The 27,834-nt window shown below is 39.5% G+C and overlaps 2 protein-coding genes across 2 annotated transcripts in view; one reads left to right on the top strand and one right to left on the bottom strand.

Moving 5' to 3' along the window:
* Positions 1-27,834, bottom strand: part of SLC25A17 (solute carrier family 25 member 17) — a 359,412-nt gene that overhangs the window by 326,084 nt on the left and 5,494 nt on the right. The window lies entirely within an intron of this gene.
* The window catches only part of EP300 (E1A binding protein p300), an 83,324-nt gene that overhangs the window by 28,612 nt on the left and 26,878 nt on the right, over positions 1-27,834 (top strand). Inside the window, exons 3-14 of the mRNA XM_049627528.1 lie at positions 613-789; positions 2,173-2,434; positions 3,053-3,166; positions 4,137-4,382; positions 10,938-11,031; positions 11,611-11,748; positions 13,433-13,550; positions 14,430-14,604; positions 22,302-22,379; positions 23,841-23,950; positions 26,232-26,369; positions 27,375-27,812. Of these exons, the coding sequence (XP_049483485.1) occupies positions 613-789; positions 2,173-2,434; positions 3,053-3,166; positions 4,137-4,382; positions 10,938-11,031; positions 11,611-11,748; positions 13,433-13,550; positions 14,430-14,604; positions 22,302-22,379; positions 23,841-23,950; positions 26,232-26,369; positions 27,375-27,812 (2,088 nt within the window). The remainder of the gene's footprint in view (positions 1-612; positions 790-2,172; positions 2,435-3,052; positions 3,167-4,136; positions 4,383-10,937; positions 11,032-11,610; positions 11,749-13,432; positions 13,551-14,429; positions 14,605-22,301; positions 22,380-23,840; positions 23,951-26,231; positions 26,370-27,374; positions 27,813-27,834) is intronic.

A 27,834-nucleotide genomic window follows, 5' to 3' on the forward strand; every position in this document is an offset into this window, starting at 1 on the left:
TTCACGTATCAAACTCTCTAACAAATTTAGGGATTAGGTCATTTATTGAGTTGAATTTATTAAGTCATATATTGTACATTAAATAAAAATATATTTAACGCGTTAAAAGTGAAGATGAATGGCAAACCTTAGCAGATGCAGATTAATGAAAATGCTTATAAAAATTTCTAAAACACATTTATATCAAGTATTTACAGAAAATAGCTGTAAATTTACTCTACCTGAGCTGAGGCTCCTCAATTTTGAAAGTGAGTATTTTCATGAACATACTTCTAGTCTTATTTATAATTGTAGAGGAGTTCCTTTAAAATTGTTTTTTTAAATTAGGAAGTGGAAAAGGAAAGAGGGGCACCTCGGTGGCTCAGTCAGTTAAGCATCTGACTGAGGCTCAGGTCATGATCTCATAGTTCGTGGGTTCGAGCCCTGCGTTGCGCTCTGGGCTGACAGCTCAGAGCCTGGAACCTGCTTCTGATTCTGTGTCTCCCTCTCTCTCTCTCAAAAATAAATAAACGTTTTTTTAAAAAAAAAAAAAAAAAAGGAAAGAGAATAGTAATGTTCTGTTAATGTAAGGAATAAGATTTAATTTCTCATCTTTTTTTTTTTAATTCTTAGATGGGAATGATGAACAACCCTAATCCTTACGGTTCACCATACACTCAGAATTCTGGACAGCAGATTGGAGCCAGTGGCCTTGGTCTCCAGATTCAGACAAAGTCTGTACTACCAAATAGCTTACCTCCATTTGCAATGGACAAAAAGGCAGTTCCTGGTGGAGGAATGCCCAACATGGTGGGTAGTAATCTGTCTACAAATTTGTCTTTAAACTGGCGTTTTGACAAAAGAACTGTTAAACTGTAATGCTTTCTGCTGTACACACTAGGATGTGAGGATGGACCCTGTGATCAAGGAGGCTTGATACCTTCCATTTCCCATGGGTTTTTATTTCTTGTAGTATTGTTCAGTAAGGGTGTTGGGCCAAATGGGAGCAAGTGGGGCTGCTACAGTGAAAATTTTGTAGCCTGCCATATTACACATCTTCTTCTTGTGAGTATTTCTATAGAATATGAAAGTAGAACCTCTCTTGGAAAGTACTCTCAAGCAAAGGATTCCAACTCTCAGTGACCATATCTACACATTTGTATCTGATATCAGCACACAAAAGTAATTTCCCTCTCAAAATTAAACACTGTTTTAAACAGTGATTTTGGGGGGGGGCGCCTGGGTTGGTCAGTCGGTTCATCTGACTTCAGCTCAGGCCATGATTTCGAGGTTCCTGAGTTCGAGCCCCCAGGGGCGCCTGGGTGGCTCAGTGGGTTAAGCGTCTGACTTCAGCTCAGGTCATGATCTCGAGCTTCCTGAGTTCGAGCCCCGCGTTGGGCTCTGTGCTAACAGCTCAGAGCCTGGAGCCTGGCTTCAGATTCTGTGTCTCCCTCTCTCACTGCCCCTCCCCCACTCATGCTCTGCCTGTCTCTGTCTCTCAAAAATAAGAAATGTTTAAAAAAAAAACAAAACTGATTTTTGTTTTGAATAAATCTCCAAAGCTTCTAACATTGCTATTTTTCTAAAAGTAAAACTATTTCTACTTGTAAATTTGTTGAGTAGTTCCTGTTTACCTTTGGGAAAAATTGTCCTATAGAAATTCCATTTCTCTTTCAGATTTTTTGTTTTTTATTTTTTTGCCTATATTTCAGATACTTTAAGTACTGCAGATCTTTTAAAAAAGAATAAAACATGGCATCTGTGACCCCAGAAATGTTTACTTTATCAGGGAAGAGAAAGCGCTTTCTTCCATAATTACAGAAACTAACTTTTCACCCACTTAAAAGGCCCCTGCTCAGTCTCCCGGGAGGTTTTTGTTACTGTGCTTCAGAACCTGACTTGGACTTGCTCTTCACTACGGATTCCTTGCCTTTCCCTCTCCCGCCTGAGCTTATGGTGTCCTCTTTGGTTTGCTCTCTGTATATTACATATACTTTGATTATATTACTTGGTGATGTAACTTTGTTATTGAACTTCTTGATGGTGGGACTGATGTTTATCTACCTTGGAATCCCCTGTGGCACGTGGTGGATGTCCTTAAAGGTTTTAATTGAAAATGTCCAGGTCTGTATTTACTAAAAAGCACCCTGTGACACCTAATGTTACATGTACCTTTGTTGTTTTCTCTCTTAGGGTCAACAGCAGGCCCCACAGGTCCAGCAGCCAGGCCTCGTGACTCCGGTAGCCCAAGGGATGGGTTCTGGAGCGCACACGGCTGATCCAGAGAAGCGCAAGCTCATCCAGCAGCAGCTCGTGCTCCTGTTGCACGCCCACAAGTGCCAGCGCCGCGAGCAGGCTAATGGGGAAGTAAGGCAGTGCAACCTTCCCCACTGTCGCACGATGAAGAACGTCCTGAACCACATGACACACTGCCAGTCAGGCAAGTCCTGCCAAGGTGAGTGGGCTCAGAGGGTTTCTGTGCTTAGCAATGAATATTTATAGTCCGAGAGAAGAAAAAAAGTGTGTTCTACTCTGTTTTGAGACTTCTTTACCCATAATGTCCATGTTAGGAGGTGATAAAATTCAGTATCATTTTGTGATTATGTAGGGCTATGGTAGAAAATTTTAAGGATTTTCCTCTCGTGATGACCCTTACTGACTTTGATTTGCCCCCGCATAGCATAGTTTAAATACTATTGAGGATTTGCTATCATATAGGCAAACGCTAAAACAATGTTACCCAACTTAATACAATTTATGTGTGTATGGTGTCATTAGAAATCTGTTTTTATAGAGTACATTGCATGTCTTGGTGAAAAATATGAGCTTTGGAGGCAGATTGCTTAAGTTTGAATCCCATTTTGAGTACTCTGACTTAATGCAAATTAGTTAACCAGGTCTTGCCTGTTTTCTTAACTATAAAATGTGGGTGCCAATAGCTACCCTACAGGGATGTTAGGAAGATGAAATGAGTGAACATTTGTAGCACTTGTTAAGTGATCAACAGGTTAGTGGATACTGATATAAAAAAGTGTAAGCTACATTTGCGAACAATTATTTTTTTTCTTTTTAGTGGCACACTGTGCATCTTCTCGACAGATCATTTCACACTGGAAGAATTGTACGAGGCATGATTGTCCTGTGTGTCTCCCCCTTAAAAATGCTGGAGATAAGAGAAATCAACAGTGTAAGTGATTAAGTCTTTTAAAGCTTTTATTTATTTATTATTTTATTTATTCTCGGTGCAGTTTGGTGGGATTTAGACTAAGTGCTTCTCGATTATTTGAAGTTCTGTGACTGCCCTGTGCTGTCATACTAGGTTGTTTCCACTCCCATTAACTTCATATTAATGAGGTTAGGATTGAACTGCTTATTACCTAAAGTAAGATCCAGAAACTTTTTAAATCATTACTCTGTATAAAAAGGGTGAATTAATGCTCCATTTTTACATTCATGAAAACTTAAAAGATCATCGCTTTGACATTGGGCAAGTTACTCTTTTATACCTGTGGTCTAAATATTTAGATACTTTGAAGTTATTTAAAGAGAAAGGGGAAAAGTTTGAAATGATTTGTAGAAGTCTAGGATGATGAGCTTTTCTGAGACAAAGACAAAAGTAGAAAGATGTAAGTGGAGCTACCATACCTCTCTAGAAACAAAATATTAAGCATTTGTGGTGAATGACAGATTTGGAAACTTGCAACATGTGAAGAAGTAATTAAATGCCATAAATTAATTAAGAAATCATAAATAGCCCAGTAGAAAATTGGGATAAGGGAATAGTTCAGTAGAGAGAGGACATTCTCACCACTTGAGCAGAAACGCTACCTGGTATTGGCATTTGTATGGTTCTGAGTCATTCATACATAGTTGGTGGGAACACTGATACAGCCTGTAGGTAGGCTTTTGGGTACTCTGGATCAAAAGCCTTTCATGCCAGTGAGAGTGATCCCCTTTGACCATTCAGTTCTGCATCTAGACATTTATTTCAGGGAAATAACGGGAAACAAGATGCGTGTTGTTTCATAATGAGATGTTTCATATGAGATGTTTCATTATCACGTAACAATCTTGTGTCTTCTAAATTCATTCAGATAGGTTAGTCTATTTTTCTCACATCTTTAACGTTGTAATCCCATCTCTTTTGTCTTCTCTAGCAATCCTGACTGGAGCACCAGTTGGACTTGGAAATACTAGCTCTCTAGGGGTGGGTCAGCAGTCTACCCCCAGTCTAAGCACTGTCAGTCAGATTGATCCCAGCTCTATAGAAAGGGCCTATGCAGCTCTTGGGCTGCCCTATCAAGTAAATCAGATGCCGACGCAACCCCAGGTGCAAGCAAAGAGCCAGCAGACTCAGCAGTCTGGCCAGTCTCCCCAAGGCATGCGGCCCATGAGCAACATGAGTAAGTTTGTGTCTTCCCTTGTGACGGATGTGATGTTGGTTATGTGTATACATGCCATGTAATATGCAGAATTATCTTCTTGGTTTATTTTGGTCTGTGTGTGTAGGTGTGTGTCTCCCCATCTCTTAATTTTTTTGTTACGTGATTAATTTCTTGGAGTAATTTTTTAAAGATTGTAGTGTAAAGGTCTCATCATAATCCATATACCAGAGGCAGCTGCTTGTCCTTGTTGATGATTTCTTCCATAACTTTCTAGAAAAGAGTCTGGTACTGAGTAATGCATCATACTTTTTCCTATGAAGTCCATTGTCATCCTCTGGATAATATTTGCAATAGCCTTTAGTTTCTGCCCATTATTGTTTGATTCTAAATGAGAAAGCAAAATTGAGCGTGCTACTCTTACAGAAATGTAATCTTGTTGATTTTTGTTGGCTTTAACTTGAATGTATTACAGTTTCTTGACAAGCAGTGCTAACTTGTTAAATAATCATTGAGTGAGGAGATTATTAAAAAACTAGACCAGAAACTGGGATGAAGAGCTAATCCTACCCCTTCAGGCTAGTTTTCAAATTCTTATGTATTCAAGTACATGAAAAGGGGTCAAAAATAGAGATCTGAGGACTTCCTTTCCCCTGCCCCTTCACCTTTTTTTTACTTAAGATTGCTTATTTTCTTCTCTCTTTCCATGTTACCCAAAAAGTTACCCAGACTCTTCTTGAGTTTTAGGATCTTGACCCAGTGCAGTTTTCTACCCCTGGGTTTTCTACTGCCTGGCCTGGATTTTCATTTTTGTAACTGGTTATTTCCTGTTAATTTTTCAAACTTCTGTTTTAATTCCTAATTTTGTTCTTTTTGTCTCCTTTGTATCATCTGTGTATGTACATTTGTATATAGCCACAAAATTGTTTAAAAGTTAGTTTCTTGAGATATCTTTTTCCTTTTTTAGTGGCTTTATTTTAGGATTAAAAATTAATCTAAAGTTTCCATTTATTTCTTGTTAATTCAATCAGTGGTGCCTTTTTAGTGATAATCATTGTGAACCAAAACTTCTAGATACCTCATTTATTTCTTTTGTTGTATTCAATCCCATATTAAAAACTAATATGAATACACTCTCTTTCTGGCATGTTATATATAGCCTCATGCTTTCTATTCATCAGGCCCAACCCAGATAGGCAAAGACTTACATATGAAGTGTTTTTTCTTTCATATGAAAGCCCTTTTATTTATGTTATTTTTATTTATTTTTTATTTATTTTTGAGAGAGCAAGCGAGCGAGCGCCCATCAGTAGGGTAGAGGCAGAGAGACAGAGGGATATAGGAAACTAGAGAATCCCAAGCCGCCTCTGCACTGTCAGCACAGAGCCCGGTATGGGGCACGAACTCACAGACCGTGAGATCATGACTTGAGCTGAAATCAAGAGTTGGATGCTTAACCTACCAAGCCACCCAGGCGCCCCATGTATGAAAGCCCTTTTAAAAATAATCTTGTGGGGTGCCTGAGTGGCTCAGTCGTTAAGCATCCGACTTCAGCTCAGGTCATAATCTCACAGTTTGTGGGTTCTACCCCGCATCAGGCTCTGTGCTGACAGCTCAGAGCCTGGAGCCTGCTTCGGATTCTGTGTCTCCCCCCCTCTCTCTCTGCCCCTCCCTTGCTCTCTCTCTCGCTCTCTCTCTCTCTTTCTCAAAAATAAACATTAAATTTTTTTTTTTTAATTATCTTGTGTGTTTATGTTGAAGGGTGCGCGCTCTGTTTTCATATTTTTGAGTTCCCTAAAACTCAGAGAGTAAAAGAACTGAATATCAAAATGGAATCACCATGATTAGGACGTGTAATTTTCTCCGCAGTCTTTAAGAGAGTTTTAAAAAAGTATTTTATTGCATATTATGAATGTGGGACTGCTTTTTCACTTCACACCAAAATCGTATGAAATTAGTTTTAACCAAACTTTATACTTGTGAGTGATGTTTGCACTAAAGGTTATTACTATAAATTGTTTTATTGGGTATTTAAAGTGATCCTTTAAGGCTTCTGTTATTATTAGAGTTTTATAATGGATTTTACCTAGGAATATAAAAATTTTGATGATGATCAGAAATGTAACTCAAGTTGCATCTTGGTCTTAGCCTAGTGCCATATTATCAAAGAAATACATGGTTCAGTACTCAAATTAGCGTTAACTGGGGGCGCCTGGGTGGCGCAGTCGGTTAAGCGTCCGACTTCAGCCAGGTCACGATCTCGCGGTCTGTGAGTTCGAGCCCCGCGTCAGGCTCTGGGCTGATGGCTCGGAGCCTGGAGCCTGTTTCCGATTCTGTGTCTCCCTCTCTCTCTGCCCCTCCCCCGTTCATGCTCTGTCTCTCTCTGTCCCAAAAATAAATTAAAAAAAAAAAAAAAACGTTGAAAAAAAAATTAAAAAAAAAAATTAGCGTTAACTGTATTTTCTTAATTTTTGATGTGTCGTGATTTTAAAATACTAAAACAAGCTTTTTTCACTTCTGTTTTCTTCCACTAATGGTGTTTATTTTAGGATATTTTAGGTTCCAACCTGATGTGGTAGACTATATCCCCAAACGGGACTATGTTGTGTCCCCTAACAGTGTAAGATTTTTATCGCATTTGTAAACGAAAGCAATTTACTTGAGTATATTTCCATGTACTCAGCAACGTAAAATGTTTATCTTTTATGTTTTGCAAAGATTGGACTGCCAAGTGGTTAGTGCTGTGTGTGTTGTGTGTGTGTGCGTGTATATGTGTGCGTATATATATATACACACACACGTATATATACATATATATATACACACACATACACACATATATATACACACATACTTTTTTTTTAATTCATTTATTTATTTTCTTTTTTTTTTTTTTTTTTTTTTTATTTTTTTTTTTTACGTTTTTTTTTTATTTTTGGGACAGAGAGAGACAGAGCATGAACGGGGGAGGGGCAGAGAGAGAGGGAGACACAGAATCGGAAACAGGCTCCAGGCTCCGAGCCATCAGCCCAGAGCCTGACGCGGGGCTCGAACTCACGGACCGCGAGATCGTGACCTGGCTGAAGTCGGACGCTTAACCGACTGCGCCACCCAGGCGCCCCTCATTTATTTATTTTCAAAAGAGAGCAACAAGCAAGAGAGGGGCAGAGAGAGAGAGAGAGAGGGAGACACAGAATCTGAAGCAAGTTCCATGCTCCATGCCATTAGCATGGAGCCCCGCATCAGGCTCCATCCCATGAACCATGAGATTATGACCTAAGCTGAAGTCAGACGCTTCACAGAGCCACCCAGGCACCCCTATTTATTTATTTTTGAGAGAGACAGAGCATGAGTGGGGGAGGGGCAGAGAGAGAGAATCCCAAACAGGCTCCATGCTGCCAGTGTAGAGCCCATTGCAGGGCTTGAACCCACGAAACTGTGAGTGAGGTCATGACCTGAGCCGAAACCAAGAGTTGGATGCTTAACTGACTGAGCCACCCAGGTGCCCTCACCCATATTATTTTAATGCTAAAGTATTGTTGGGGATCCTACCAAGAGGGCAGATTGGATAAATAATTAGAAATTGAGGGGAAAACTTCGTCAGGAAATTTGGAACATAATAACACTTTTTGTGGCGTGCCTGGGTGGCTCAGTTGGTTGAAATCCAACTCTTGATTTTGGTTCATTATGCATACCTTTTACCTAGATTTATTTATTTTCAACATTTTTGCCACATTTGCTTTATTTCTTCGTGTACTCGAGATACCCTGACACTCGAGATATCCTGCTAGTTTAGCATGTATTTCCTAAGAATAAGGACATTCTTCTCCATAACCACAGTGTGCTGTTACTGTGCCTACACAATTTAATATTTGTTAATAATGTCATCTAATGTACAGTCTATATTTTAATTTCTCCAATTGTCCCCCACAGTCATTCAGGGCTTTTCCATTCAGTTTGTTACGTGCTTTTTGTCTCTTAATCTAGAAGTCATCTTCCTTCTCTTTGTTCAGCACACACTGACTTTCGATGAACACCGTAGATTGTCCTATAATTTGAATTAGTCTGATTGTTTCCTTATAATTAAATCCACACTTGATCTTAGCCAAAAGGCTGAGAAGCGATCCTTATAATTAAATCCAGATTAAACACTCTTGGAATGAATATGCCGTGTATGGTTGTGTGTATGTGATCAGGCTTTAATAATTTCAGCATAAAAATGTCTTAGGATTTTTTATTTGCCTTTAGCTGGCCTATTCTCTTGTTTTATTACTGACCTTCACATTATTGGTTAGTTATCTTTCAACTATGTTATGGAAATTCTGGCCCTATTACTGTCAAGAACTCCTGGGTTTTGTTATGTACTCTCTTCTGAAGGTCTCATATCTCACCTGTTTGGTAGATATGAGTGCTAGTTGTTTTCCCAGGTTGTTGGGTGTTTAGAAAAAGTAGTATTTATGTTTATGGGTCTGTATCATACCATCTTTACCTGAGGTGTGGAGTACTGAATAGGATGAAGTACCCTAAGCAAACATTTATACTAAGCATACCAAGACCCATTCATAGTAACGACTTGGTAGTATGGATACAACACCCATTGTGGCAGACCTAGCTGTAATGCTGGAACGTTCTCAGTTATAGATTGGAGGTACTTTGATTGATGCGGATATTTGAATAAATGAGAAATAGCATTCATTCAGATATGCCATGGGCTGGGGGCGGGGGTGCACATAGGAAAGGGGCATGGCCTCTACTTCGAGACCTCTCTAGTTTGGATGGGCATTAAGTAGACAGAACTACAGGATCTGTTAACAGATATCAGGTTATAGAGATTCTGTAGCAAGAAGAGAGAATCCTTTCTGGAGCCCTAAATTAGAATTTTTTACTATAAGACTTCCTTGACTGTATTTGACCATGTTCTTAATCTTCTAGTACCTCCTGAATTCACCTACTCTATAAAGGTCTTATTAGTATGAGATTCCTCCCAGGGCTTAGAAAACAAAAAACACGTGTTTTTTCCCCTAAGTTTGTTTGTTTATTTTAAGAGTGGCAGGGGAGGGCAGGGAGAAAATCCCAAGCAGTCTCTGTGCCTTTAGCACAGACCCCCGGGCTCGCGGGATTTGAACTCACGAACCATGAGATCATGACCTGAGCCAAAATCAAGAGTCGGACACTTAACTGACTTGAGCCATCCAGGCACCCCCAAAAATGTATTCTTGATGAGTTTTAGGTGTTAATGATTCCTTTTTTTTTTTTTTCTTTCTGACTTCTTCTCCGGCAGTGCCAATAATTTCTGACTTCCGTCATTTTTGTATTCTCAAGGGAATGCTCCCTCTTAAGATCTTAAATACAGGCCGGCGTAAGGGTATTCCTTTTCAGGTTATGGTTGAGCCATTTCTTAGAGTCAGTGAAATATTAGATGAACCTGGAGACTTCAGAGAGAATGTTTTGCTGTTTTCATGTGCCATCAGAAGGCAACGAGATAAGCAAATTGGTGTACATTATAATCGTTTTTCTTTTACCTCTTCATATGGTTGCCATCAGTAAAGCGAATCAATGTTATAGGTATATAGTTTCGCTAAAAAGGAGTGTTTACACATGGAGTATTTACATTGACAAATACAGAATTAGGAACAATACAATTCTGTTTTAAAAGACCATTTCCAGTAACTACATTTCAGAGCCAGGCTGATGCTGTCAGAAGCAAATTTGTGCCTTACTATTTAGGAAACATGGTGAAGGAAAGCAACAGCATTTTTCTCCATTAAATGTTGTTTATAGATCTAGCCAACTGTTGGCATTTTAGTGGGAAGTTTCTTTTGTTTCCTTGTTTTTAACTAATATACCTTGAGAGGTATATTAATAGAATTGTGTATTTTAGAAGAGTTTTTTAACCGCATGAAAATCTAGGTTAGTGTCAATATTGCTGTTTTTTGTTTTTAAAGAAATAGACTATTCATTAAAATTGCTAATTGAAGAGGTAATGTATGCACATAGAACTATTCAGGGCAGTTTGAAGGAGTATTCAAAATGTTTTACCAAAACACAGTCTTTGATTCCAGTCTCCAGGGATCATCGCACTTAGGTTCCCTATGTCCTCGCGTAAGTTGTGCTTAAGAAAGGACATGTGCGGGGCACCTGGGTGGCTCAGTCGGTTAAGCGTCCGACTTCGGCTCAGGTCATGATCTCGCGGTCTGTGAGTTCGAGCCCCGCGTCGGGTTCTGTGCTGACCACTCAGAGCCTGGAGCCTGTTTCGGATTCTGTGTCTCCCCCTCTCTCTGACCCTCCCCCGTTCATGCTCTGTCTCTCTCTGTCTCAAAAATAAATAAATGTTAAAAAAAAAAAAAAAAAAGAAAGAAAGAAAGAAAGGACATGTGCGTATATAGTTACTTAAACGGTTGCGGTTTTAGGTTTTGCTCATCCAGTTTCTAAATCTTGTCCTTATGGCTTCTGGGTTTTGGGTCTTTGAAAGGATACAAATTTCTTGTGATAAGTTCTTCTAGTACTTTTATAGCTTTTCTTTCTTTTTGGTATTGGTATTTAAAATATTCAATCTCGTTTTTTGTTTTGTCCTAGGTGCTAGTCCTATGGGAGTAAATGGAGGTGTAGGGGTTCAAACATCGAATCTTCTTTCTGACTCAATGTTGCATTCAGCCATAAATTCTCAAAAGTAAGTTTTTTTTTCTTGATATTTGCCCTGTGTCATGTTTCATACTCCTGTTCAAATTCCTTTTCTGTTTTTGTTTGTTTGTTTTTTTCCCCCCGATTTGAAGCCATCCTTGATGGATAAAGACAAGTAGTATATTGGAGGCCATACTTTTGGCTTTCTACAATCTTATGTGAAATTATATCAATTATCTGGGGTGATCAGTACCTTCCCCGAATATAGTAGGAAGTTGCAAGTGTGCAATTGCTTAAAAAATGAGTTTGCTCTATCCCAGTGGTAAGAATTAATCCATTACCAGTGATTCCCTGAGATATGCTGTGTCAAAATAAGTTTAGTCTTAAAACATAACACGTAAGTCTTCTAAACCCAAGACTTCCTCCTCCCCTCCACGTGATGAAGTGTTGTGGGTTAACTCTGCCTCATACAAATACAAACACACAATTTCCCCTAGATTTCTTGATGTAAAGAAATTTGTCATAGTATGTTGGACCCATTGTAGTAATCACTGTCAGCTCTGCTTTAAATGAGATCTTTTTTCTCCTGCCTTCTTCACTAAAACTATTTCACAATATCTTTTTAAAGCCCAATGATGAGTGAAAATGCCAGTGTGGCCTCCCTAGGTCCTATGCCAACAGCAGCTCAACCATCTAATACTGGAATTCGGAAACAGTGGCATGAAGATATTACTCAGGATCTTCGAAATCATCTTGTTCACAAACTGTAAGATTATAGGCATGTCTTATTCGTAGAGAGTTACCATGTCAACATGGTACCGATCTGCCAGGCACTTAACCACAAGAGGAGTATTATTGATTTTTCTGTAGTCTGGCTATTGCTGCTAATGCTTCTGCTCCTGTGACTGTCTTGCTGCTTGTTCTGCTTCTGAGCCTTTCCACCATCGTTTGTAGGAGTATTATGGCTTTAACAGCGTGTGAACTATTTTACCTAGTGGCAGTTTTCAATATATTATATAAAAATTGCTCATTTTAGTGTCACTGCCTTTGCAAAAGTCAAATTTTAAAAGGAAAACCAGGTCTCTCTCAGCTCTTTAGAATATAGTGGTGGCAACACTCTTTTCCTTTATCCCTATTAAAGCTTTTATGATGTTGACAAGTTTAACCTGGTAGAGTGGCTCCTCTATGGTCTTCTGGCCCTCCGGATGTGCATGTCAGTAGTTGGTGAGATACCTCTGCATTGTTTGTTATGGAGTTGATGGATGCCAGCCATTCAGCCACCCTCTTCTTTAAAGAGGTCTTAACAGGTGAAGGAGGGGAAAGCGAGAACAGTAAAATGTAATGTGCCCAATATTACAAAAAAAAACAGAGCTTGAACCTTGCTCATTGCTATGGAACTTGCACTTTGAGTGACATCCAGCATTTTTCTCCTCGGGGAAAGCAGTCTTTTTTCATTTTTTCTCCACTTAATAGAAGGGTCTCTTTCAGTCCATCCATATTTTTTATTGGCTTAGAGCTGTGTGGTCTATTTTTTATCTAAACTAATTTTTATATTACATTAGCGTATCAGTTACATTTGACTTTCGTTTAGGAATGCAAAATCAATGGTACCAGAAGTGGAATTTGACAAGAAAACCCTAAGGTTTTAATAAAATGAATTAAAAAGGAATAAGCAAAGCAAACTTCTTTTGCGATACTCCAGTTGTTTAGCACCTGTTCTCTCATAGCAGACGATGGATTATTTGGGATCGATCATCTGACTTGACATTATATGCTTGCGAAATTTTTACCAACTCAAAATATTCTTCTAAACTTCCATTTATTTCTTCCCCACCTGGTTTTCTTCAAGTCCTACACAAGTGAACACGAAATCTCCAAATAATAAAATTAGAGGCTGGAAAAGTGTTGGTCAAATCTTCAGGAACCCTAGTGCCAAACATTTTGTAGGGAACTGTTAGAAAGTAAAAGACACTGAATTTGGCAGAATCGTTATGCATTTCTGCCCCTTCCATTTGAAGTTTTTGGTCTTGAGAGATTTTGTAGTGATTATTAGGTTTTATTAAGCTGAATAAATTGAGAGTAGAAGGATCTGAAGGCCGCTCTACTTAAAACAATGAGAAAGGTCAGGTTTCCTCACTTCCTTTATGCAAATAGCAGAGTATAATTTTTTTGCTCCTATGTTAGCGTGACAGGAACCAGAGGGGGTTATTATGGTGTCATTTTTTAATGTTCTGATTGGGGAGACCCTTTGTTTACCACAGAGACCATTTCATTTGGTCTGTATCATTTAATATTTGAGCACATCCACCATTTTTTGCTTTACATAATGTGTACATTGCACAGAAATGAGAAAGTACTAACCAGGAAAAAGTTTATAAGGTACTGGACGTTTCCATGATGAGAATGAAAAGTTGACATGATATAATAGTGGTAGAATTTTCTGTTCCCAGAGTTCAAGCCATATTTCCTACTCCGGATCCTGCTGCTTTAAAAGACAGGCGGATGGAAAACTTGGTTGCGTATGCCCGGAAAGTGGAAGGAGACATGTACGAATCTGCAAATAATCGGGTGAGTATCTATTTTTCTACATAAAGTCAGAAATAGACCTATCCTAGTTGTTTGTTTCTTTTCGTAACATGTACAAACAATACCGTACTTTAGAGGATACCCTTCAGCTGTCCTTAGTCTCACTGCACAGTCAAGATAACAAAGCAATTTTCTTCAGGCGTATGTCATCAAGAATCTTACGTTTTTCCTCTTAATAATCCAGTGTACTCGTGTGGCACTTTATCTGGGTTGTCCTTCTGTCAACTTCAAAAGTGGTTGAACTGTTACCAGCTCTGTGCTATTTTCACTAGAATAATGGTGAATCAGCTGCTTGGTATGTTCATCTCAAGTAGTATTCCATTTTCTCTATATCAGTTGAACATTCTTCTCTAAGTTGGCACTTTTCCAAAATGTAGCATATTCTTTGCATGTGCCGTAAATTGCCAGCATATATTTCATTAACCTACTTTGAGAGGTCATGCTTTACTATGTAGCTTCATAACAAAGCTGCTTTTCACATGATGATTCCAAACATGAACTCACATCTGGGATGATCTAAGAAAGTAGATTTTTATGGTGGTTATATCAGAGGAGAGGCGAGGGTGGGGAGGATGGGTGAAATAGATGTTGCGGACTAAGGTATGCACTTGTGATGAACACCAGGTGACATATGAAGTTTTGGATCACTACATTGTACACTTGAAACTAATATAACACTGTATATTAACTAACTGGAATTAAAATAAAACCTTTTAAAAGGGGACTAGATTTTTCCCCTCTTTGGGTTTCTCCTTGTATCTGTAAATGAAGCTAATATCTGTTCTTTGTTCATTTTTTCTGTTACCTAATAGTAATTCCTCTTTTTTCCTTATCTGTGTTTTGTTTTCAAAATTCAAAAAGGCCGAATACTACCACCTGCTAGCTGAGAAAATCTATAAGATCCAGAAAGAACTAGAAGAAAAACGAAGGACTAGACTACAGAAACAAAACATGCTACCAAGTGCTGCAGGCATGGTACCAGTTTCTATGAATCCAGGGCCTAATATGGGGCAGCCACAACCAGGAATGACTTCCAGTAAGTGCTTTTCATTATAGCTGTTTTGGGGAAGAAAATGGTAATAAAATGTTTTCTAGCCAAAGTCACTAATTTGCATTAGCTTGTATAACTTTTCTAGAGTTTTTGAATGATCCTTTTTTGCCTTTGCAAAGAAAATAATTCAACCCTTCATAAGAGCAGTAATTAAACAGTATGTTTAAGATTTCTGGTCATAGTGCTTAACGTGTTTTGATCGTCTGGCATCATTTTTAGAAGCCCAAGATACTCTTCTCTCTGAGTGAACACCTAGAAAATGGTAGCCTACAGGCTTATATGGACTTATATTTGGTAGGCAGCCAGTGCTTAACAGGTTCAGAGGCCTGACCAGCTTTCATACATCCTAAACAAATGATCAACACTGTGTTCCTTAACATTGTCACGCTTTCTTCTTGATACAATGTTTGAAGGCTAAGAACTGTTTTTCAAAAGCATTTAATTTTTGTTAATATTTGAGAGACAGAGCATCAACAGGGCAGGGGCAGAGGGAAAGGGAGACACAGAGTCCACAGCAGGCTCCAAGCTCTGAGCTGTAAGCACAGAGCCTGATGCAGGGCTCAAACTCATGACCCGCAAGATCATGACCTGAGCTGAAGTCAGATGCTTAACCGACTGAGCCACCCGGGTGCCGCCCCTAGAAGCATTTAAAAATTCATCTTGAGGGACGCCTGGGTGGCTCAGTCGGTTGAGTGTCCGACTTCAGCTCGGGTCATGATCTCGCAGTTTGTGGGTTCGAGCCCCTTGTCAGGCTCTGTGCTGACAGCTCAGAGCCTGGAGCCTGCTTTAGATTCTGTGTCTCCCTCTCTCTCTCTCTCTCACTGCCCCTCCCCTGCTCATGCTCTGTCTCTCAAAAATGAATAAACATTAAAAAATAAATAAATAAATAAATAAATAAATAATAAAAATTCATCTTGACAGTTTTAGTATTCTGGTATAGCAGCCTTCTCAACCTAGTGAATTAACCAGATAGCCAAGATGATTATGCATTGCCTTATTCACTGACTGATGACAAGGTTTCAAGCAGTGACATAAGGAGTTAGGTACACAGTGATGAGGAAGAACACAGGCTATATTAAATGATGTGAGAAAGGCTATGATAGCAGAAATTCTGTGTATCTTGAGTCAGGGAAAGCCGATTACCTGTAGATAGTGCCAGCTGAGTGAATAGGTACCAACTCATATGCCAGGATTTTTGGTGGGCTCAAAATTCATCTCCCTCAGGCCTCAAAGTAGTAAAATGGAGAACTGCTGGTTGCCACTTGCCTTTAGCAGCTCCGTTTGTTAACTGCAGTGTTCTCATTGGGCCACGGTGGGAGAAGAATTGAGAAGAGGAACAGCATTTTTGGCAGAGAAAGAGTGTACAAGGAGGCCCACTGACAAAGGAAAAGCAGCTGTGTTTTGAGTAGGTAGGAGAGCAGATGTTCAAAAACAAGAAAGTCAAGACTGGATTCAGTGCTGATGGTCTAAACCGGGACAGCACCTAAGGTATAGAGACAGGTGGGCAAACCTGAGACACTTGGGTGCAGTAGCGCTTTCTGGAGTTCGTTTTCTGGTAGTTTTTGTCTGGAGAAATTGGAGCCAAGTTGAACGTCTACAGATACTAAATTGTAGTCTCGTGGGGGTGGAAGCAGTGTGGTAGGGGTGAAGGCAGGAACCAGTGCTAATGGCACTGAATAGCCCTAAGGGTATGTTGACCTTTAGCTTATACTAAATCTGGCCTTGTGTAGAATGAGATCCCCACCCTATCCCATATGCAAATTGTAGAAGAATGAGAAGTTTGAAATTTTAAGCTAAAAATTGAAAGTAGTACACAGAATGTATAGAAGAAAATATAAAATAAAACAAGAAACATCTTTAGATACTGCCTAGAAGTTCTGAGGGAAAAAAAATGACAACAGAAGATACCATTAGTGTAATTAATAGACAAACCAAGGAAAGTGTTTTCAGTGTTAAAGGTATAATTTCCTTAGTATATGACTTGGGGGGAAAGATGAAAAATGGGAAAAGGAAAGAACAAGTAAAATCAATATGACCTTTTGGCATCTCTAAAGGTTAGAGTGGGTGTTAATGACTGTATGGTAACATGGTTCTGGAATATGCTGTTGGTAAGAATTTAAATGTTTTTTTTCATTACCTTAAATCCAGTTGTTACATTTCTAGAAATACAAAGTAATGTACAGTTGCGTAGAAATATTCACAGTAACGTAATTTATACTATTGAAACATCCGACAGGATGTTTAGAAACATCCTAAAAGTGCCTCCAGTATTGCACTGCTAAAGTAACCATACACTATACACTAGAATATTTTGAGGCTTCTCCAGAGCATCCCCTTTTTATCCAGGCAGTTGAAAGATTGAACAGATTTAACCAACCATCTGGAACCCTCCACTTAAAGGTGAAGGGCAAGGTGTGGCTGCCAGAGAAACCCCTCTAAAGTAATACCACCTACCCTCTTGAGCACGTAGCACACACACACCCTGAGGGGATCCCTCCCTATACAGAGATAAAGGAATTCCTCCTGTGGTCCAGGTAGATAATTACAACTGCAAGGGAGAGTTATTACAGAAAAAAATTTTCAAAAGAAAAAATTACTACACACAGACATAAAAAGACAGCAGGGGATGGAAAAGGAAATGGGAGAGTTGACTGAGTTTAAAACCAGATTAGCAATAATAAAACACAGAAGATAAGAAAAAACGGCTTAAAAAGATACTAAATATGAGGTGCCTGGCTAGCTCAGTTGGTGCAGCATGTGACTGTTGATCTCAGGGTCATGAGTTTAAGTCCCCACATTGGGTCTTAGATCTTAAATTAAGACGAAAAAAATCAGGGGCACCTGGGTGGCTCAGTCAGTTAAGTGTCTGACTTCAGCTCAAGTGATGATCTCACAGTTCGTGAGATCGAGCCCCATATCGGGCTCCACGCAGCCAGTTCAGAGCCTGAAGCCTGCTTCAGATTCTGTGTCTCCCTCTCTCTTTCTGCCCTCACCTCTTCGTACTCTGTCTGCCTCTCAGAAATAAACATTTTTTTTTTTTTAAGTCAGTAGAGAGATGATAGATATATAGAAAAAAATTTGAGAGATTCAGAAACCCAATGTTAGGTACTATTATCCCCATTTTACCAGTAAGAAACTAAGGCATAGAAAGGTTGCCTAACTTGCTATGGTCACACAGTTAGTGAATGGCAGAATCAGGAGTCAAACCTCCCCCCCCCCCCCCCCCCCATTTTGTCTTCCCAGTCTGCTGTAAATCGTTAAGATATGTTAAATAAAGAAAATTGTAATTAAAAAGTAATAGAAGAAAGTTTTCTTGAAAGAAAAGACAATTGCCCAACCAAACCTAGCTCATCACTGTCTTAAAGTAGATGATGAAACATCCAGAAAATAAAATCAAACTATAAAGAAAAGGAATGATTAATTTGATTAGGTTAAAAAGCCCAAAATGCACCATAAGGAAGAAACTAGTTACATATTTGCACCCCCATGTTCATTGCAGCATTATTTACAATAGCCAAGATATATCCATCAATCAAGAAAATGTGTGCTCAGGCACACACACACACACACACACACACACACACACCCAGAGTACTATTCAGTCATAAAAAAGAAGGAAGTCTTGCCATTTGTGACATGGATGGAATTTTTTTTTTTTTAATTTTTTTTTTTAACGTTTATTTATTTTTGAGACAGAGAGAGACAGAGCATGAACGGGGAAGGGTCAGAGAGAGGGAGACACAAAATCTGAAACAGGCTCCAGGCTCTGAGCTGTCAGCACAGAGCCCGACGCGGGGCTTGAACTCACGGACCGCGAGATCATGACCTGAGCCGAAGTCGGCTGCTTAACCGACTGAGCTACCCAGGCGCCCCAACATGGATGGAATTTGAGAGCATTATGCTAAGTGAAATCAGTCAAGAAGACATAGCATATGATTTCCGTAGAATTTGGAATCTTAAAAAAAATGAGCTTCTAGATAACAGTTTGGTGGTTGCCAGAGGCAGGTGGAGGGAGGGATGGCAGCGGTATGGGGTGGCTGAAATATGTAAAAGAGATCAAAAGGTTCAAACTTGCAGTTATAAATAACTCCTGAGGATGTGTAATATACATCTTGGTGACTGTAGTTAATAATACCGTAGGGGCACCTGGGTGGCTCAGTCGGTTAAGCGTCAGGTCATGATGTTGTGGTTCATGGGCTCAAACCCCACATCGGGCTCTGCTGACAGCTCAGAGCCTGGTGCCTGCTTTGGATTTTGTGTGTCTCTCTCGCTTGCTCCTCCCGCACTTGTGCTCAGTCTCTCAAAAGTAAACATTAAAAAAATTTTTTTAATGTTTTTAATAAAAAAATAATACTGTATTGGGCATTTGAAACTTGATAAAAGTATATCTTAAAAGTTCTCATCACAAGAAAAAAAAACTTGACAAAGACGTACTGTGGTCATCTTTTGTAACATATAAATATCAAATCATGTACGCTTGAAACTAATGGAATGTAATACCAATTATATCACAGTTTTCATACTCATTTAATGTGATATACTGAGTATGATTTATTTCTATCTCATTTATATATTTGCATGAGAAAATGATTACGGGTAAGAGGAAGGAATATAGAAGACTTGAACTTTCCAATTTTTATATTTCTGTAAAGTTTGTTTTGTTTGTAAAGGGCATGCATTATATAATCAAAGGGTGGCTATGGTAGGTATTTGTATTGGCCTGGAAAGATGTTTATAATAAGTGAATATAAGCAATATACATTATATGTAATGTGAAAATGATGAACCTAATTATTAATGAGGTTGAATAAGTAGCTGACTTCTCAATTTTTTTTTTTTTTTTTTTTTTTTTTTTTTTTTTTTTGCAAACATAAAAACTTTGAGAGTTGACAAGTATGTATATTATCTGTGTGGTTGGATGGGAGGAGGGGTTGTTTTTTGTTTTTTGAGAGAGCACATGCACCAGCGGGGTGTGTGTGTGTGTGTGTGTGTGTGTGTGTGTGTGTGTGGAGAGAGAGAGAGAGAGAGAAAATCCCAGGCAGGCCCCACACTCATCCCAGAGCCCAGTGTGTGACTTGATCTCATGAACCATGAGATCATGACCTGAGCCAAAATCAAGAGTTAGATGCTTAACTGAGACAACCAGGTGCCCCAATGCTAATTTGTTAATATTGGTTGCTTGGTGGGGGGTAGGGGGTGGTGATAGGCTTACTTGGATATATTTAGTGTTGTGTGTTATAAGGAATTTGTTCAATCTAGGTGTGTATTTTGCCTTGGGGTATTTATCTAGATGTGAATAATAAACATTTTAATTAATGGTTTTATGTGTATATGTATATACACATATTTTTTATCTAAATAAAAATTGTCATCAAAATGTTCTTCAAATGTTCATCATATGTTCCTTATGATAAAATTTTTTAAGAGTTTTTTTATTTTTAACATCTATTTATTATTGAGAAACAGACATAGAGCATGAGCAGGGGAGGGATAGAGAGAGGGGGAGACACAGAATCCGAAGCAGGCTCCAGGCTCTGAGCTGTCAGCACAGAGCCCGACACAGGGCTCGAACTCATGAACTGTGAGATCATGACTTGAGCTGAAGTCAGTCGCCCAACTGACCGAGCCACCCAGGTGCCCCCCTTATGATAAAATTTAAGAGCTGCCTCCTGGGCCCACAGTAGGTTTCATTGCACATTTATACCATGCAGTCAGTAAAAACCATCATGTGCATTATAGTTGTAAATGAAAGTGAGCCAGCTGTAGGCAGTAGAATTAGGTTTTTGTTTTTTCATCTGAATATTTTCATGTATTTGAAAAGATTTTGCATAGGGGTGCCTGGGTGGTTCAGTTAAGTGTCCTACTCTGGATTTCAGCTCAGGTCATGATCTCACCGTTCATATGTTCAAGCCCCACATCGGGCTCCACGCTGACCATGCGGAACCTGGTTGGGATTCTGTCTCCCTCTGTCTCTACTCTCCACCACCCCCCCCCCCACCCCCCCCTTGCAAAAAAAAAAATTAAAAAAAAAAAAAAAACACACTTAAAAATACATAGATTCCTGGTTTCTTTAGAGATGGAAGGATCTAGCATATTTGGCCCTGTCTTCCCCACAGCGGCACCACAGCCTCTCACTAGAGTAATGGCTGCTTGTCATCATAGTTGTGCTTTTCCCACTTCATCTCAGTTGCTCCCTTTTCCCTGTTTCAGATGCCTGGTCTTTCCCACTGACTGGTACTGACTGCCTGGTCTCTGCTGGCATTTAGCTTGCAACACTTATCTGTGTTATTGACAGGGAAAAAAGTTCCTTGTATATTAGGTGAAAATTTTGCTTTTATATAAAGTGTAGATGAATATACATGTGGAAAATTAAAACTATACAGGTTTATCTCTATTCTCTAATTTTTATATAGTGAACATAGGGTATATATGTAATTTTTAGAAATCTTGCACAATTGTGGATAAAAGAATATATGAATAAATGTTCAGAATTCTCTCCAGTATTCAATTTGACTGTATTATAGTTTTATTAGGAGCAATATTAGTGGCAAATCTTGATGGATTTAGTTAACTTGAATTGCACTAACCCACTTAGTTGTGTGATCATTTCTGTTACTAGTTAGTATAGCACACTGTAGGCTTCTCTTTAGAGCGTAGTCGTCACAAGTGTGTCTGAGATTTGAGTGCAGTAGCACTTTGGGTCAGGAGGTGTCCAAGGCAGAGTTGGGTCACTACAAGCATCCTGTCTTTTCCCACGGTGCTATAGAAATATTATTTGATCTACACGATGATGTGGAGAAAAGTTGGAAGGTCTATGCTAGAAGATGTGCAAATAATCCATGAAAACACTAGAAATTACATACAGTTGACCCTTAAACAACCAAGGGGTTAGGGGCTCCAACCCCTGCACAGTTTAAAATCCACATAAAACTTTTGACTCCCAAAAAAATCTGTTGACCAGAAGCCTCAGGGATAACAAACAGATAACACATATTTTGCCTGTTAAGTATGTTAAATACTGTGTTCCTATAGAAAAATAAGCTGCAGGAAAGAATCATAAGAAATACACATTTGCCAAAAAAGTCCACATGTAAGTGGACTTGCAGAGTTCAAATGTTGGTCAAGGGTCAACCGTGTTTACATATTGATGTCTTTTTTAATTCTTTCTACTTTTGTATTTAAGAGGTGTGCACAATATGTAGAGCAATAGAGTACCTGAATTATTTAAAGTCAGTGTTCACAGTGGGTTTGTGCGCATAAAAACACCTATTATTGGGGTACACAACCAAATCTGGTCACTGAACAAAATCTGTAGCTGTCTGTTGAAGACATTCTCCTGCATAACAACCAAAAACAGCTTAATTCAAACAGTTTAGTCAAATAGTAGCATATTAAATGCTATAATAGCCTTTCTCTTTTCTTCAAAGTTAAGAATTTACATTATTTTCTTGTCAGCACTGAAAGAAAGCATAGGATATACTGTAATTATTTGGAGGCTTTTCTTATATTCCAGAACTAACAGTTTTCTTCAGGTTCTTGTCTAAATTCATAGCTTTATTCTTTGGAGATTCAGGCTGAATTTTTCAAGATACTACTAAAGATATTTTGTGTTTTGTTTTTTTTTAAACAAAAGTGCCGCTTGCCAAAGATGATTTTCTAACCATTTCTCTATTCTACCCTAGATGGCCCTCTGCCTGACCCATCTATGATCCGTGGCAGTGTGCCAAACCAGATGATGCCTCGGATAACTCCACAGCCTGGTAAGTTATGAAATAAATCCATATATTTATTTAACCATGTTTTTTTTTTTTTTTTTTCAGAGTAAGCTCCACGTCCAACATCCAACATGGGGCTTGAATTCATGACTCTGAGATCGAGAGTCCCATGCTCTACCAACTGAGCCAGCCAAGTGCCCCTCACCATAGCTTTTTTATTTTCAAAGTTTATTTGTTTTGAGGGAGAGAATCACAAGCAGGCTCCACACTGTCATCATGGAACCCAATGTGGAGCTCGACCCCACAGACTGTGAGATCGTGACCTGAGCCAAAATCAAGAGTCAGATGCTCAACTGACTGAGCCACCAAGGTGCCCAACCATGGCTTTTTAAAACAGTCTCTGGTGTACTATAAAATTATTCTTGGGGCGCCTGGGTGGTTCAGTTGGTTAATCATCTGACTTCAGCTCAGGTCATGATCTCGCAGTGTGTGAGTTCAAGCCCTGTGTCAGGCTCTGTGCTGACAGCTCAGAGCCTGGAGTCTGCTTCGGATTCTGTCTCCCTCTCTCTTCTCCTCCCCCGTTTGCACTCTGTATCTCTCTCAAAAATAAAGATTAAAAAAAGTTTTTTTTTAAATACTATTCTTGTCACCTTAATTCCTGCCTCAGCCCAGCAGCGTGTATCCTACTTGAGAAATCAGAACATATTTTGGATTTGGAGCCCAAGGAGAAAGGAAGGGTGTGGAACACAGTTTGGCTGGCAGGTGGCAAAGACATGAAATGGTTGAGCATCCGTTTAAAAACAACCAGTCCAAGGGCGCCTGGGTGGCTTAGTGGGTGAAGCGTCCAACTTCAGCTCAGGTCATGATCTCACCGTTTGTGAGTTTGAGCCCCGCATCAAGCTTGTGCTGACAGCTCAAAGCCTGGAGCCTGCTTCAGATTCTGTGTCTCCCTCTCTCTCTGCCCCTCCCATGCTCATGCACTGTCTCTCTCTAACTCTCAATAATAAATAAATGCTATTTTTTTTTTTTTTTTTTTTTTTTTTTTTTTTTTTTTTAAAAAAAAACAACTGGTCCAGGCACCTAGGTGGCTCAGTCGGTTAGGTGTCTGACTTTGGCTCAGGTCATGACCTAATGGTCTGTGGGTTCGAGCTCTGTGTTGGATTGTGTGCTGACAGCTTGGAGCCTGGAGCCTGCTTCAGATTCTGTGTCTCCCTCTCTCTGCCTCTGCCTAGCTTTTGTGCTCTCTGTGTCAATAGTAAATGCATAAACTTAAAAAAAATTATTAAAAATAAAAACCAGTCAAGATGGATTTTATTCTAAATTGTAAAATTTTATTCAGAGACCTTATGTTAAGTAACAGTGTGGCTGTAAATGGAACCAATTCATTCACAGTTGAAAACCGGTTCCTTTATTTGTCCTGATAAAATGTCACAGAATCAGAATTCTGTCTTTAGTTCTCCAATTCCATGAAGGCATTCAGATCTAATATTTTGTACTTACTCACAGGTATGAATCAATTTGGCCAGATGAGTATGCCCCAGCCCCCAATTGGACCCCGGCAAACCTCTCCTCTTCAGCACCATGGACAGTTAGCTCAGCCTGGAACTCTCAACCCAGTAAGTTTGACATCTTTGGGTAATTATCTTGGCCTTTAACATTTAAAAATCCTTTTTATCTGTTTGTACTTTGTAAACAATGCTTATAGTTGCTTAAATAGCTAATTATAAGTGAGTACTTTAATCTAGATTTTTATCTCTAATTCTATTGTATTTGGCCTTTATTATACACTTAATAAATGATTATATATGTGTTTTGGAGTTGAGGGTAGTTATTTTTTTAAAGTGGAGTAGGAAAAAACTAAACCATATACCGTAATTAGGCAGGCAGTAAATACTAAAATCCCTAATTTTTATCTATCTCTTTTACCTATAAATTGTTTTTAGAAATGTATCCTAAAGAAATCATCACTAAGATACCAAAAGGATATCATTTGGAGAAAATTCATGTTAAGGATCTTGTATACTCTGTTTTGGGGGGGGGGGGGGGAAAGTGGCATCCTGAATGTGCAGTAGGGGATTCACAATGGTTAAATTATGGTACATTCATAAATTGTAATGCTCTACAAGCAATAATTTCAGAACTTACATGTTGGCATAAAAGCTGTTTACAGCCTTCAATGAAAAACCAAGTTTCTAAAGTGTATGTATTATAGGATCCAATATAGTTAACTCTCTTGATTATAATCTGTGTAAAATAAACACTTAAAAAAATTTTGTTTCCAAGTACTATTCATAGTCCTAGTACTAGAAAACTCATAAGAGCATCCAGTCACCTTTCCCTGGAGTCTCATTGTTTAGTAGTCTGCACACTTTGATAGTCCTCTCTCTTTTATAATGCTCATCAAACATACAGCCTACCCAGGTAGGAAACTGTCTTTTGCAAGAACGATGGAGGAACAATTGCTTGGTTCTAGACACTGGAGAAGAGGGACTCTGAGCATCTCACTGCTCCTTATGCAGTCCACCTTTCCATGTTAACCCCAATCCTAGCCCTTTGAGAATTAGCTAGCGCCTCTAATCCTCGAGCCATTTTGGAGTTGTCTAGCATGTCTTGGTGCCATACTGCCATCATTATAAGATAAATATCTTATTGTTGTGCCAATGCTGTATACAAAAGCTGTGGCTGAACTTGGTAGCATTCATGGTCCACAAATACTTGAGGATTGTTACCTTTTTTTTTTTTTTAAATGTTTGGTGAAGTTTTTGGCCTTTGGTATTTCATAATTTCTCTATTAAAGGCCTGTATTTGTTGGGGGGGGGGTGGATTTTAGACATGAAATGTAACAGTCCTCGAGATAAAGCACATTTCCACTGGAGAGTACCCTCATGCCTCCTTCTACTTAATTCCTATCCCCTTTAGACAATGGATACCATGATTTCTGTAACCTGGATTAGCTTTACTTGTTTCTTAACTTCATATAAATGGGATCATTCAGATGTACTGTATTGTGTCTGACCTTTTTGGCACAACATGATGGTTTTGATGTTCACCTACACTGTTGTTTATATCAATAATTCACTTAAAAAATTTTTTTTAACATTTATTTTTGAGAGAAAGTGCGTGAGTGGGAGAGGGGCAGAGAGAGAGAGGGAGACACAAAATCCAAAGCAGGCCCCAGGTTCTGAGCGGTCAACACAGAGCCTGATGTGGGGCTCACACTCATAAGCCATGAGATCATGACCTGAGCCGATGTTGGACGCTTAACCAACTGAGCCATCCAGGCCACCCAGTAATCCCATTTTTTATTGCTGAGTAGTATTCCATTTTGTGAGTGTGCCACAATTTGTTTATTCCTTGCTATTGATGGACATTTCGAATATTTCCAGTTGTTGACCATTATGAATAAAGCTACTATAAACATGTTTTCACCAAAAATAAAAAGAAAGAGATGTAACAGTCCTCAAGTGTTTGTGGACCATGAATGCTACCAAGTTCAGCCACAGCTTTTGTAAGATTTTAATTGTACCGATTGTGGAGTCTTATAATTTGTGATGTTACAATATCATGACATGAGCAAAGACCTCGTGAAGTTGTAGTTCATGATCACTTAACAAACAATATGCAAAAGCAGTTACTTCTGTACCTTGTCAGGTGCATTTGTGTATTGGGAGAATCGGTTTGTGTGTAACCTCCTGTAATTGCTTTAGAGTAGGCCTTGGTCAGCTTTGAGGGTGTTCTCCACTATCTTTGCATGAGAGTCCAATGTTGCACACTTTCTTCCTTTCCTACCCCACCTTCCCCTCAGCAGAACCAGAGTAGTTGGGGATTCTGGCTGTAGTAGAATAACCACAATGAAGCAATTTGGTGCTCTGTGTTCATTCTTTCCCCTCTCTGCAGCCAATGGGCTATGGGCCTCGCATGCAGCAGCCTTCCAGCCAGAGCCAGTTCCTTCCCCAGACTCAGTTCTCAACACAGGGAATGAATGTAACGAATATGCCTTTGGCTCCGTCTGGCGGTCAGGCACCGGTGTCTCAAGTATGTCCCACGGATGGGTTTTTTTTACTTGTTTTTGTGATCCTTGAAACTTCTCTTGATCTGGCAACAAATAATGGGTCAAAATAGATGGTTTTTTTTTAAAGTTTTTAATAAGAACAATTATGGACATATGGTATTCTGAACATGAGTCTACCATGACATAACAGTGCTACTAATTGTTACAAACAAAATAGATTAAATTGATAGTTGTAACCATTTGTTAAAGTAGCGAACACTTTTTAAAATGAATTCTGAACATGAGATTACCATGACATAGCAATGCTACTAATTGTTACAAACAAAATAGGTTAAGTTGATAGTTGTAACCATTTGTTTTTTTTCAACGTTTTTTTTTTTTTTTTAATTTTATTTTTTTGGGACAGAGAGAGACAGAGCATGAACGGGGGAGGGGCAGAGAGAGAGGGAGACACAGAATCGGAAACAGGCTCCAGGCTCCGAGCCATCAGCCCAGAGCCTGACACGGGGCTCGAACTCACGGACCGCGAGATCGTGACCTGGCTGAAGTCGGACGCTTAACCGACTGCGCCACCCAGGCGCCCCGTAACCATTTGTTAAAGTAGCGAACACTTTTTAAAATGAATTTTGAACATGAGATTACTATGACATAGCAATGCTACTAATTGTTACAAACAAAATAGATTAAGTTGATAGTTGTAACCATTTGTTAAAGTAGCATACACTTTTTAAAATGAAATCTTAGAATTTTAATGCAAAAGAACCGTGACTGAAGAGAGCAGAGCCAGGCAGAAAATACTGTGGACTCAACTGTCCCGTGCCCCTACAGTGGCTGTGGCCATTCTAGTGGGTTTTTTTGAAGCCTACTTAATTAAATACTACATTGGTTGGATTATCTGAAGACATGCCCCCAGTAACAAGATTTTTGACCTATTTTGAAGTGGAAGCATATTGCATATAGGCTGCCTATGTAATTACTTCTTGCATTGTGTTCTGAGTTGTCATCTTGTTCTGTTTCTCATTTAACAGGCACAGATGTCCAGTTCTTCCTGCCCTGTGAATTCTCCTATAATGCCTCCAGGGTCTCAAGGGAGCCACATTCACTGTCCCCCTCTCCCTCAATCAGCTCTGCATCAGAATTCACCCTCTCCAGTACCTAGTCGCACCCCCACGCCTCACCACACTCCCCCAAGCATAGGGGCTCAGCAGCCACCAGCAACAGCAATTCCAGCCCCTGTTCCTACACCTCCAGCCATGCCGCCTGGGCCACAGACCCAAGCTCTCCATCCACCTCCAAGGCAGACACCTACACCGCCACCGACGCAACTCCCTCCCCAAGTTCAACCTTCACTTCCTGCTGCCCCTTCCGCCGACCAGCCGCAGCAGCAGCCTCTCTCACAGCAGAGTACAGCAGCATCTGTTCCCACCCCAACGGCACCGCTGCTGCCTCCGCAGCCTGCAACTCCAGTAAGCAGAGACACGTGTTTTG

This window comes from Panthera uncia, chromosome B4, assembly GCF_023721935.1.
Source record: "Panthera uncia isolate 11264 chromosome B4, Puncia_PCG_1.0, whole genome shotgun sequence".
NCBI classification, from domain to species: Eukaryota; Metazoa; Chordata; class Mammalia; order Carnivora; family Felidae; genus Panthera; species Panthera uncia.